General features: G+C 43.0%; 1 protein-coding gene across 1 annotated transcript; it reads left to right on the top strand.

Annotated features, from left to right (window-relative positions):
• The first annotated feature begins 1,501 nt into the window (after positions 1–1,501).
• Positions 1,502–4,517, top strand: LOC116985200 (tetraspanin-7-like). Its single transcript, XM_033039783.1, has one exon. It carries the CDS (start codon positions 2,639–2,641, stop codon positions 3,761–3,763), a length of 1,125 nt encoding a protein of 374 aa, XP_032895674.1. The 5' UTR covers positions 1,502–2,638; the 3' UTR covers positions 3,764–4,517.
• The last annotated feature ends 8,770 nt before the right edge of the window (positions 4,518–13,287 follow it).

The raw sequence follows: 13,287 nt of genomic DNA, 5'->3' as shown, positions 1-13,287 counted from the left end.
TCTTTAGTCAGAGGGTAGTTAGTCTGTGGAGGCCAAGTGACAGGATATTTTTTAAGGCAGAGATAGTCAAGTTCTTGATTATAACAGGTGTCAAGGGTTATGGGGAGAAGGCAGGAAAATGGGATTAAGTGGCAGAGATCAGCCAAGATTGAATGGCGTAGACTCCATAGGCCGAATGGCCTAATTCTACTCCTATAACGTTAAGTACTGGAGAAACTCAGCTTGTCGGGAAGTATCGCTGGAGAACAAGGATAGATAATGCGGGGGGGGGGGGGGGGGGGGGGGGGAGCCGGGAGAAGCTGGAAGAGAGGTGGAGGCAAACAAAGTTTGGTGAGTATTATGTGGATACAGTTGAGTTGGATTATTGATCGCCAGATGGTTGAACAAAGGCCAGAGATAAAAAGACAAAAAAATTGAGATAGGGAGATAAAGACAGAAGAGGTGAAATTTGTGAAACCAGAGGAAGGAATATACATGGAAGGTGACAGAGGGAGGAGGATGAGAAATGAGTGCAAATCCAAATGGAGCAAAGGAAAGGGGGGAGGGGGGGAGCATTAAATTATCCGATTTTAGGTAACTTCATTTCCGATCCGATTTCATTGGGTGGATGAGAACCACCTGGATCAGCCTCAGTTCAGGAGTACATTTTTCCTCTTCTAGCTCTGTATCATCGGAGGTCACTGGAAACGAGTATGACTGTCCACTCATGGAAGATGCCTTTGCGTGACTTTGTTTAACGTGAGGAGACTGGTGCACAGACAGCCACCACACGGTCCTTGACAGATCTGGGTCAGGATCCATTGGCATGGAATCCAAGACGACTTGGGACCCTTTTCTGCTGCAGCCTTCATCCGCCTTCCCAGCCGTTGTGACGCTCCACTAAAGTCAGCCATCATCCTCCGCCTGTTCCACCTTTGAGGTCTGTATCTCAATCGGACAAAATGACAGATCGAGAAGTGATGTAGAAGTGAATGCTTTCTGCGTTTGTGTAGAACTTAATATAACAACTTAGAGGTATGTTACAGAGGGAGGGGGCAGATGAACGGAAGTTGGGAACCAATAAAGGGCACACCAGAAAACAAAACATGAATGGGAAGTGAGATCATTACTGGCGATTGAGTAACACGGGGTATTCAAAGATGGAGACCAGTTGAGTTACTGCAGCATTTTGTGTCTATCTTTGTTTTAAACCAGCATCTGCAGTTCCTTCCTACACATCTCTACACATTAACATGTGGAAACAAGAAACTGCAGGTGCTAGTTTACACAAAAGGGCAAAGAGTGGTGGAGTAACACAGCGGCTCAGGCAGCATCTCTGGTGAACATGGCGAGATTACCATTTTGGTCGGGACCCTTCTGTCTGAAAACCCGAAGCGTCACCTTTCCATGTTCTTTAGAGAACACCGGCACGTTGTGTCCTTTTCTCGACAAGGCAACAGAAAAAGGGATGCACGTATTTAAGAAGTGAGAAGTAAATGAATGAGCTTTACGTTAAATGGGACATGGATATTATTTGTCCAGGAAAGGGAATTTAAAATAAAACGTAAGTTACGGTCACAGGTCGGATACTGGAAATAGAAACCATCAATATATCATTATCACCATTCACATGGGACAGCGTATGTGCTATTTGATATGACCAGTGGATAAGTAAGTCACAAGAATATTTTAATGTTTAGATGCAGATAAACCGCATTAGGATAAAGCACACGGAATAGTTCACACGTGTTTAAGTAATGGCAGGGCGAAGGAGGAGGGTTACGTTTGAAGATCCTTGCTTTAAATTCACACGACTGCTATGTTTATCTTGCTTCTGCAGCCGCCGCATCTATTCAGAAAACTCACAATGCGGAACTCTCGGGGAATGTATTAATCAAAGTAATGTGCAATCCTCTGTGGCCCGCAGTCAATAAAGATACAAGAACTGCTGCTGCTTACAGCGAGTCGTCATTCATTTCACTGTAACTGGTGTATATCCACCGATAGCTGGACCCAAAATAGAAGTGTTTAGCGACCACTTTTCAACTTGAAGTGTTCTTTGATTTATATGGCGGGCTGTAATTTTTTAATATGGAAGGGGGCGATGCTGTGAAATCTTGCCGTTTGCTTTTCCCGCAGCAGGCTAAATGTAACATAACAACTATGCAGAACTACCTGTACGTTAAGGTGCAGAACCAATGACCTGCAGATGCTGGTTCACAAAAAAAAGACCCAAAATGCTGGAATAACTCAGCTGGCCAGCCAACATTTCTGGAGAACATGGATAGGTGACATTTCGGGTCGGGACCCTTCTTCAGATCGATTGATAAGGTGCAATATGGTTTGTTTTTGAAATTAATATTTCCAGTTTATGCAAGAAAGGAAAAATATAGGATAAATACAGATTCATCATAAATTGTAGTCCTGGAGAAGTTTAATTTCCAAATTGAAGTCGGTTTAATTAGCAAATTGATTTTGTATGCGTGTGGTGTTCGTGAAATCCCTGTTCATCTCCTCTGTATTTATAAATGTCAAGTGGCTTCTGGTTGACCTGAACAACCATCGCCTTAAATTGTGCTATTTTCCGCGCCATTTCCTATCGGTCATCCTTCATGTTAAGAGTTTACAATATTAACAGCAGCCTATAAAACATAAAACCATGACAAACGAATTACCATTTGAGGATCTTCCAAGGATGAACCTATTGTCTGGAAGGCAGGACTCGCTGGAAGTGGTGAGCGACAGACAGGGGAAGAGGATGCCCTCTCAGCGAATACCCAGTGGGACAGCCCAAGCTTATCCCGGGCAGCAGGTCGATAGGAGCTCCATAGCTGGGCTGAGGAAATGCGAGCTCCCTGCTTACAGCGATGCCATTAGCGTCTGCGAGGCGGTGCAATGTGATGTTTCCCAGGGCCACGCTTGTCAAGAGCAATCGGGTCGACCACGGGAGGAATCTCTTGCCTCGGAGTCTTCTCACGCTAATTGCAGCCACAAAGTGTTGGGCTTACATTCTTGTACATGGCAGCCAGCGAGGACCAGTAAAGGCACAATGGCTTTGCTCAAACTGACCTTGATGGCTTTTAGCTTCGTCTTCTGGACGGCCGGTCTAACCGTGTTCACCATTGGTATCTGGGCGAAGATCTCACTCGGCAGCTATTTGGAGTTGTCCACCAATGACTACCCCAACACCCCCCACATCCTTCTCGCCATGGGAGCCGCCGTCATTCTCTGGGGCTTCCTCGGATGCTTCAGCGCTGCCACGGAACACAAATGCCTTCTTAGGACTTACGGGGTGTTTCAGATGGCGCTCCTCATCGGGGGACTGTCCGCCGGCTTCTCTGCCTTGTTCTACCGTAAGGATATAGCCGAGGGCTTTCGCAATGGCTTGGGTGAGACCATCCAGGTCTACGGAGAAGACGAGGAGAAGGCCGACGCTATCGACGACATTCAGCGTACCCTGGACTGCTGTGGGGTGGAAAGCTACAAGGACTGGGTTCTCTCTCCCTGGTCTGAACAGCAAATGGGGAATGGTTCGGTCCCTTTGAGCTGCTGTACGGTGCGGAGGGGATGCGAGAACAATCCGGTCATTCCAGGTGCCCAGGGCATTTACAAGGAAGGCTGCTTCAAGAAAATCTACAATTTCGTGAACGACAACCTGTTTTACATTGCCGTCGGGGCGCTAGGGTTGGCTGTGGTGCAAGTGGTTGGAATTGTGTTGGCGTGTTTGTTGGCTTCAAGAATCCCCAGAGCCGAGTTCCAGGAGGACAGAACTGCCCCGCTCTGAATTTGGACACTGGACATTCCCAAACATCACCAGTGGGGGAAGAAAACAAAATCCCCCAAACAAACACCAGTCTTGTAAAAAAATACCGTATGATGCAACCGGATTGTTTTGCCAAGTTTTAGATGATTAGCAATTTAAATGCGAATCAATCAAGAGAGAGTTTAAATTAGAATGCCTAATATTATTCCCTTTTCAGGAATGAAGGGAATATTAAAATATAAAATTAACCTGTTAGGTTTTTACCGCGTTGCATTAAGTACAAAGAGTACGACAAACTATGTTTTTGGGCTCGCGTTAGAAAGGACAGATAATCCCACCTTTTGTTAAAACGAAAAGTCGGTGAGAGGCGGAAGACTTCTTCAAAGTAGACATACCTTGATAACCTTGAGGTCTTCAAAGTAGACAGACTTTTTGTGAAAATAGATTGTTTTAAAAATGATTTTCAAAATGCGTAGACATAGGTAGCTGATCGGCACAAAGCGAAATATCCCGGAGATTCAAGGGCCATGCAAATGAAAGGTTAAGCATTACAGACAATATATTAAACAAAACAAAAAATATTAGAAGGACTTTAAAATTATAACACCTTCCAGGGTTAATTGTCTGAAGTATATTGGTTTAAAAAGCGCAAATTGCATTTATATAGCGCCTTTAAAGTCCTCAGATGTTTCATGGTGCAATGGGGGATTAGAATGTAAATAACCAAATTCATCAAAGTAACTCCGAGAGCAGAAAACGTGTTTAAGAAGGAACTGCAGATGCTTGAAAATCGAAGGTGCACGTAAATGCTGGAGAAACTCAGCGGGTGCAGCAGCATCTATGGAGCGAAGGAAATAGATAACGTTTCGGGCCGAAACCCTTCTTCAGACTTCAGCAGAAAACTTTATGACAATGCCCATACTCCCATCGTAAAATGAATAAAGAGACTACATTCCTGTGCTTTATTGCAGATTCAATACGAGTTATTTTGATCGTTTTACCTATTTATCCAAGTTTCCGTTGCAGTATGGATCCAAATGCGACCACAACTCTCTGGATTCCGTTCCCTCCCACCAACCATTCTATTAACGACGCCTACGTGAGTGGATCATGCACCAACCAGTACTAAGAATCCACTGGATCCTATTAAATAATTCATCAGTGGTATATCGTGATTATGTATTCCTCATTGTGTATTTTTTGCATTATGTCCCTTTTTTGCAGACTTTTTCTTTTCATTGGACTATAGAATTTATTGTATATTTTGTGTGCTGTCTGAGTCTATGTACCTGTGATGGTGCTACATGCAACATTCCCCTCATACCTGTACTTCACCACGATAGTGCATATGATAATAAACTCGACGACTTGACTTGGCTTGACTTTATTGTTTTTTTTCGAAAAAAAATTATAAAAAAATTGTTTGGAACTTGGACTCAGATTTTCTTGAGATGTGTGTAGGAAGGATGCTGGTTTAAATCGAAGATAGACACACCATGCTGGAGTAACTCAGCGGGACAGGCAGCATCTCTGGAGAGAAGGAATGGGTGACGTTTCGGGTCGAGACTCTTCTTCAGTCAGTCTGTCACCCATTCCTTCTCTCTATAGATGCTGCTTGTCCCGCTGAGTTACTCCAGCGTTTTGTGTCTATTTTCTTAAGATTTGTCAACGGTTCCAAAGCGGCCGCTGACGTTTCCCAATCTAATCGTCCACAAGTTTGGCGGGGCCACCTACAACCGCAAGTCTTTGTGATGTGGGAGGAAACCAGAACCAGAGGAAACTCTCGCGGTCGCGGGGAGAACGTGTAAACCCCACACAGGATCGAATCCAGATTTCTGGAGCCACGAGGCAGCAGCTCTCCCAGCTGCCTCCATGCATCCCATGCCCTGAGTAATTACCACCCTTGCTAACAACCCAACATTTCCTTTACTGCTTCATCCACAATCTTTGATGGTTCTCTAACACATATTATTCCATAAGGAGTACACAATTTTTTTATTGCATTACCTTGCTGTTACATTTTGTGAGGTGGGCCACTTAACGCCTCCCATAGAGTTCATGAACAACCCCGACTCGTGCTGTCTAATTTGGAATGCAGATTTACATTAGATTTCTGTACGCGCCTTGTGAAGTCCAGGAATGAGAACATTGTTAGCAAAATCCCCCAAATACCCATCCACGTTAAATATCTAGACAGGTCTTACCAAGTGCCAGAACCATTACTTTTTTATCAAAATCCCCCAGATACCAATCAGGAGGTTCAAAGTATCTGTGTTTGCATGGGGGTCCTTTCATTCCCAACACTTACTGTAAGAGGAGAAATGCCAGCAGTTCCACCAAAAGCTATTAACAATTCTCTGTGAAATTCAGGCCAATGAGCCAAGCAACAAGATAGTATGAACTTTGATTATTTTCCCTTACTTTCAGATATGTGCCAGAGGGGGGGATTTCCAAATGGAGTTTCCCAGAAACCATAACATATTTTTTAAATTCCCTTTTGAACTTAAGCATTATTTTCAAGCAACGTGGTCACATGTTTAAGGGAAGTTTTATAAATATGGCACAAGTCAAAACCAGGCTAATTACAAAAAAATCAGATAAGACTCCTGTCTATCCCTTTGATAGTGTGGAGGTCAGTATCTGTGATGGACTGAGACATGTTCAGCACTTTTTGTAATCTGCATTCCTGGGCTTTTGTTGTTGCGTGATATCCAGTTATATAGGAACTATATGGGGAGAAGGCAGGAACTGGTTACTGATTGGGGATGATCAGCCATGATTAAATTGAATGGCGGTGCTGGCTCAAAGGGCTGAATGGCCTACTCCTGCACCTATTGTCTATTGTATATTGTCTATAGCTACAATCATTAGAATGCAACTTTAGTGCAGCACATGGTAAACTAATAATGAGCAGACAATTTGTCAGGGAACAACGAACCCCTGCACTTTATCAAGGATCTTTTACTTCCACCTGAGTATGCAGTGTTATTTCAACACAGTCATTCTCTTGTAGAATGGTGGATTTCTTTAGGATAGGATAGAGATCTTAATAGGATAGTTTACATGAAAAATAAACGCATGTGTTTCATTTGCCCACAGCGTTCACAGGGAAACACCAACTCCGCAGCTCATATTTCTATCAATATAAGAACATGATGATCTAACAACATGCAATGCCAGTTTCTAAATTAGTCAAAGAGCGGGCCAGGTCCACTGGAAAAGAAAGAGAAGGCACTGAAACTGAAAGAACTTGAGAAAGGAGATGTACCAAAGTTGGATGAGTTATTTTCAGTTCCATTTAGTCTGCTTCTCTCTACCTCAGAGACACGGAGTGATTAGTGTGCTGGTGTTATTTGTCCAGGCAGAAAACTAAGGATTTGTGGCTGTGCAGTCGTGAGTAATACTATTACATATTTCTAGGGGATCCTAACCTCGATAAATGGAATGACATAATTTTAAGAATGTAAAAACAGGAATCTAAAGCTGTTTTGCCCATGGCAGACTTGGATTTACATAGGTCTATCTATGTAATATTCTGTACATATATTGTTTACTTATATTTTACTAAGTATTTTGATTCCTGTGTACACCTTGTATATGTGGCCCTTAAATTAAGCAAAATAACTGTTTATATTCATGATTATGAATGAAGCTCACAATTTAGCGAGTCGTTGTTACACAGCAATAATTTTGTGTAACCTTAATTATTTATTAACCAGACTTTTTTTTTGTTGAGATAATTTGATGGATAATGGAAGGGACACATGATTGATCATTTACTGTATGTGGTGGCATGGATCTCAGCTTAAAGGCACAAATAGATTTGTTTTGAAATAGTTCATTTCTTTAGTTCTGCAGTATATCTTTTATGCATCTGAGTAGAAATGGCTTCAGCTGAGACAACAGCACTATAACTGTAGTGCAGAATGTAAAATTAAATGTGTGGCTCCTGAAATCTCACTGTTTGTCAGCACACATGCTGTGTCAGTGCCATGAGATTCATCCATGTCTACTGCAGCAGGTAATATTTCCAGTACAGTAAGTCATAAGAACTTGATTTATTCCTTAAACAAGGCTTCGTACACAGAGGAGACATACAATTTCACAGCAGTGTAATGGGGAGTTGACTGTGACAATGGAATGGATGTTAGCCATGTCCTGGATTACATTACTTGTTGTTTATTCTTGTTGGGCAGTGCCACTGAAGTAACACAAGATTCATACAAAAATGTGTGCTGACGTGGTTCACAAGTTATAGTAGTAGAGTTAGGCCATTCGGCCCAACGAGTCGACTCCGCCATTCAATCATGGCTGATCTCTGCCTCCTGATCCGATTTTCCTGTCTTCTCCCCATAACCCTTGACACCCGTTCTAATCAAGAATTTGTCTATCTCTGCCTAAAAAATATCCACTGACTTGGCCTCCACAGTCCTCCGTGGCAATGAGTTCCACAGATTAACTACCCTCTGACTAAAGAAGTTCCTTCTCACCTCCTTTCTAAAAGAGCGCCCTTTAATTCTGAGGCTATGACCTCTGGTCCTAGACTCTCCCACCAGTGGAAACATCCTTTCCACATCCACTCTATCTATGCCTTTCATTATTCTGTAAGTTTCAATGGTCCCCCCCCTCAACCTTCTAAACTTCAGCGAGTAGACACCCAGTGCTTCCAAGTGCTCATCTTATGCTAACCCACTCATTCCTGGAATCATTCTTGTAAACCTCCTCTGGATCCTCTCCAGAGCCAGCACATCCTTCCTCAGGGAAGGTGCAGAGGTGACTGAAATGCCCTGCAAAGTTTTACAATTAAAAACAAAGCAACTATTTTTGAACGACACAAAGTGCTGGAGTAATTCAGTAGGTCAGGCAGTATCTCTGGAGAACATGTATAGACAGCATTTCAGGACCCAACCTGAAGGGTCACCGGACCTGCTGAGTTACTCCAGCACTCTGTGCCCTTTTGTGTACTAACTAGCATCTGCAGTTCTTAGTTTCAACTATTTTTGAACTTGCTGATGGGTGTTGAATAACGCTGATGAGGCTGCATTTACTGCACAGCGCTCGAATCCTCTGTAAATGGTTTTCTAAAATTGTTGCCACTCCTTGGCTGAAGGTGGTGGGAACTCTTAAGATATTGACCCAGTGATGAAGGAACAAATGTGTTGGAAGGAACTGCAGATGCCGGTTTAAACTGAAGATAGACACAAAAAGCTGAAGAACCAGAGTCTGAAGAAGGGTCTCGACCCGAAACGTCACCCATTCCTTCACTCAAGCTTTATGTGTCTATCTTCGATGAAGGAACAAATAATGTTTTCAAACTATATAGACTTTAATTTCTTATTGATATGATTTCCACTGTTTCAAACATTTAAATAGCTGGCAAATTCCCCCTACACCCACATCCCTTAACTAACCAACTGCCCCTGGTTGGGGTACAGTTTCTTTGACCTTACATTGTCTTTCAAAAGTTCCATTCATTTCAGCTAAGCATCTCAGATGATAATTATATACCAAATGTACAAACTGCAACCCCCCATACAGCATAATTAGAACTCCTCCATTCTGACTGACTCATCGAGAAATTATTGGAATAGTTTTCTACTAATCTGCACTAAATTTGTTTTGGGTATGAATTAATGAATTCTGTCAGGCTATCTCAGGCTATCAATTAATTTGTGTTTTAGTAAGAAGTAAGATGATGGAGCAGATAAAGGAGAAGGATGTGTTGGATCAGACCCACAAACTGATGAAGAGGTTGACTCCTGAGTTGTATCACGTTTTTGTATCTAAACGGGACATCTACCTAACCCAGTCATTGAAGAATGTAGCAAAACCTATAGTACTACCTGAAATCTCACCATGTAAGTGTATGAGCTGTTACGTTAAGGTTCAATGGAATTAAAATATTAAATCAGTGGGTTGCATGGATATGTATGGACAATGAATTAGAATCTTAGGAAAGAAGCCATTAAGCTGGAAAGAGTGTAGAGGTTTATCAGGATGTTCCTAGAACTTGGAGGTTGTGCAGGCGAGGACTTTATTCCTTGGACTGCAGGAGGCTGAAGGGTAGTCTTGTAGAGGTGTATAAAATCATGAGCGGAATAGATAGGGTGTATTTTCCCAGGATAGCAGAATCAAGAACTAGAGGGGACAGGTTTAAGGTGAGAGGGAAAAGATTTAATAGGAACCTGAGGGACAATCTTTTCACACAGTGGGTGGTGAGTATATGGCATGAGCTACTGGAGGAAGTTTAGAGATACATTGTGGACACAGGCCCCTCGGCCCATTGAGTCTCCACCCTCAGGACGAAAGATCTCTTCTTATCTTTTGGAGAGCCCGCCCCTTATTTTGGAATTGTATCCGCTGATTTTACCTACCTCCGCCAGGAAGAACATCAACTCCACTTCTAACACAAATGTCAAAGTCCCTATTCAATTTAGTATTGATTCCTGACCTGGAGATCTGGAAGACAAAGGTAAGAGTCAATGGGGTCAAGCAGCATCTCCAGAGGACATGGATAGACAACGTTTCGGGTCGGGTCCAGTCTCAGGAAGGGTTCCTGTCCGAAACATCGCCTATCCATGTCCTCCAGGAATGCTGCCAGACCCACTGAGTTACTCCAGCATGCTGTGTTCTGTGCAAGATTCCAGCATCTGCGGTTTCTTGTGTCGCCAACTCCACATCTATGCTGACAAGCTCTCAAAGATGTTTGTACTTTTCGATGAGACACATTTCATTCTTGTAAATTCAAGACATTGTAGAGTGCCTGTGCTTCATCCATCCTCATCAAAAGGACAATGATTGACTTTTCATTCCTATCACAGCTGATCCCCAGCAGATTATACCATCGGTCGTGGTTGGGGTTGTTGGAATTGGTCATGTGGCTGGAATAAAAAATAACTGGAACAAGCAATTAAATACCCAAGAATTGTTAAGGTAATATATTCAACATTTCAATTTACTACATTTATACTTTTACGTTTCCCCAACTATTTTTTTCTGTTTCACATTTATTCTATTTACATCTATAAATCATCTTACTCTATTCCCCACATCAACTGATCCGTGGACTAGGAAATGGAGTGGGGAAACCTTCGCTCGGCTTATACTTCACTAACTGTGACTAAGGAGCCCACCATAACTCTGCAGGTTAAATTCCCCTGATAGTAGAACTCAGTGTGAGGCATGGCATATTGTGTATGTTGCTGTTTGACTTGGTTCCAGTGTCGTAGGCACTATAATTGCACAATGCTGGTGTTACAGATGTTTGGGTTACTGAAATTCGCCCATAATTAATTCCCATATCTAAATTTTGTCTGACACACAAGACTTGTGGTTTAGGAAAGTGTTTAGGAAGTGGGAATGTCAGGGAAAGGAATGAGATTCTCAGAGCTGATTTTATGGGAGAAAGGCGGCGTAGAAGGAGTTGAAGGGATAATGGGCTAAAGCGCAGTGACTTTGTGGAAGTGAAGGCTGAGGGATTACTCGTAGAATCTATGGCTACTGTTGCCCCCACATTGCAGCACGTCAGAGAAGTGCCTCACAGATGAAGAATGTGTCAGCGCTACACTCTGAGACATTTGTTCACACGTCTTAGGACCAAGGAGGGCGTGGCAAAGGAACAGCTGTGACTGCCAACCCACATATACTCTCCTTCTAAAATACTCATACACATATACTCTCCTTCACTCCATAGATGCTGCTGCACCCGCTGAGTTTCTCCAGCATTTTTGTGTACCCTCTCCTTCTAAAACATGGTAATGCATGTGTACAGCTGCCAGTTGCTGTTCAATCCTTTGTAACAATAGGGCGTCTTGCCTAATCATAGAGGGCATCCATTTCTCAGCTAAGAGCTGGTTAGTGGTGGGTGCAGCTTGAAGTAGGGTATGGGGGTGGGTCTTAATTAACGACCCATTAACATTTACAGCCTCCCTATAAAAGCACATGCACCTTTCCAACCTCAGGCTCTGTTTTATTGTGCAAAGTGGCCTAAAAAAAAAAAGTGGCCTGAAGTGTTCATTGTGTTGTCAGTCCAGGTACTCAGTAGGCTAAAGATTGTTGCTTGAAGGCTACTAAACGGGCAATAAAAGACCAAAGCAGGAAGTTTCAACAGGTTTCAGGGAACTGGAAGCCAACTGGCAGGTTGGCCAATTCTTCAGAATTTCTTCCCAAAATCCTGGGACTGGTTGGCTGCCATTTGCACCCATTGGACCAGCTGAACATTAGTGTAGCACAGAAAGCTTGGCTGTTTTGTGTTGTACCACTTGATGTTTCATGGAGTTCAGGAAAGGTTTCCTGTCAGTCTCTTGACATCAATATTGAGTAGTGAGTTACTTAAAACAAAATAGAAGAGTTGAATTCACAGGAGAAATCCTGTCCCCATACCCCAGCCCTGTGTTCTCAATAATGAGCTTTTTGTAGAGCTCTGTGGTTCATAAAGGATTATTTTAAAACTTTACAACATATATGTATCTAATTTTTAATTTATTAAAAATATAATAAAATGTGGAATCTGGGCAAAGTCATTTGACCTCTTGTGCTTATTCCACCATCACAGCTGATCTTTACCTCACGTACTCCATCAATCCCACATCTCTTGATTCTGTTACATCGAATCACCTACCTGGTAGTTCTCTCAACGTCTCTGAAGCAAAATATATTAAACGAGTATGACCAGAATGAACTGTTGAATCCAAACAAGGTGTTCTGGGGTGAGGCAGCAGCACCCTGAGGTTCACTTATCACTCGGGACTTCGCATGCCTCCTAGATGCTGAGTCAGCTCATTCTGCCCCCAGCTGGAAACATGGAATGCAGACAGGCTGGCACCATGCTCCTTTCAAATCCAGTTCAGTCCACCTAAATGGTAACCTCAGCTAACTTCAAGAAGCTAAATTGTTTATCTCTATACAGATGGCACAATGGGCTAAGTGTTCGACTGGCAACCGGAAGGTAGCCGGTTCGAATCCCGCTTGGAGTGCATACTGTCATTGTGTCCTTGGGCAAGACACTTCACCCACCTTTGCCTGTGTGTGAATGTGTGTGAGTGATTGGTGGTGGTCGGAGGGGCCGTAGGCGCAGATTGGCAGCCACGCTTCCGTCAGTCTGCCCCAGGGCAGCTGTGGCTACAGAAGTAGCTTACCACCACCGAGTGTGACTGAGGAGTGAATGAATAATGCGATGTAAAGCGCCTTGAGTATTAGAAAGGCGCTATATAAATCCCATCCATTATTATTATTATTATCATCTATATCTCTCGTTTCCCTTATCCCAAACTAGCCTGAAGAAGGGTCTCCCAGGTGCTGGTTTAAACCGAATATAGACACAAAAAGCTGGAGTAACTCAGCGGGACAGGCAGCATCTCTGGAGAGGAGGAATGAGTGATGTTTCAGGTCTCCACCCAAAATGTCATCCATTCCTTCTCTCCAGAGATGCTGTCTGTCCCATTGAGTTACTCCAGCTTTTTGTGTCTATCTTCAGGAACAAAACTGCTTTTTCCTGGACAGTACTCAGTGTTGAAACTCTTAAACCAATTTACCTAAAGCATAAA

Source organism: Amblyraja radiata, chromosome 21, assembly GCF_010909765.2.
Source record: "Amblyraja radiata isolate CabotCenter1 chromosome 21, sAmbRad1.1.pri, whole genome shotgun sequence".
In the NCBI taxonomy this organism is placed as follows: Eukaryota; Metazoa; Chordata; class Chondrichthyes; order Rajiformes; family Rajidae; genus Amblyraja; species Amblyraja radiata.
Note: the sequence above shows the minus strand (reverse complement) of the source record. Positions and strands in the feature narration are given on the sequence as shown.

Coding starts and splice junctions, on each gene's coding strand:
- LOC116985200 (XM_033039783.1), top strand. CDS start 2,639: ATGACAAACGAATTACCATTTGAGGATCTTCCAAGGATGAACCTATTG.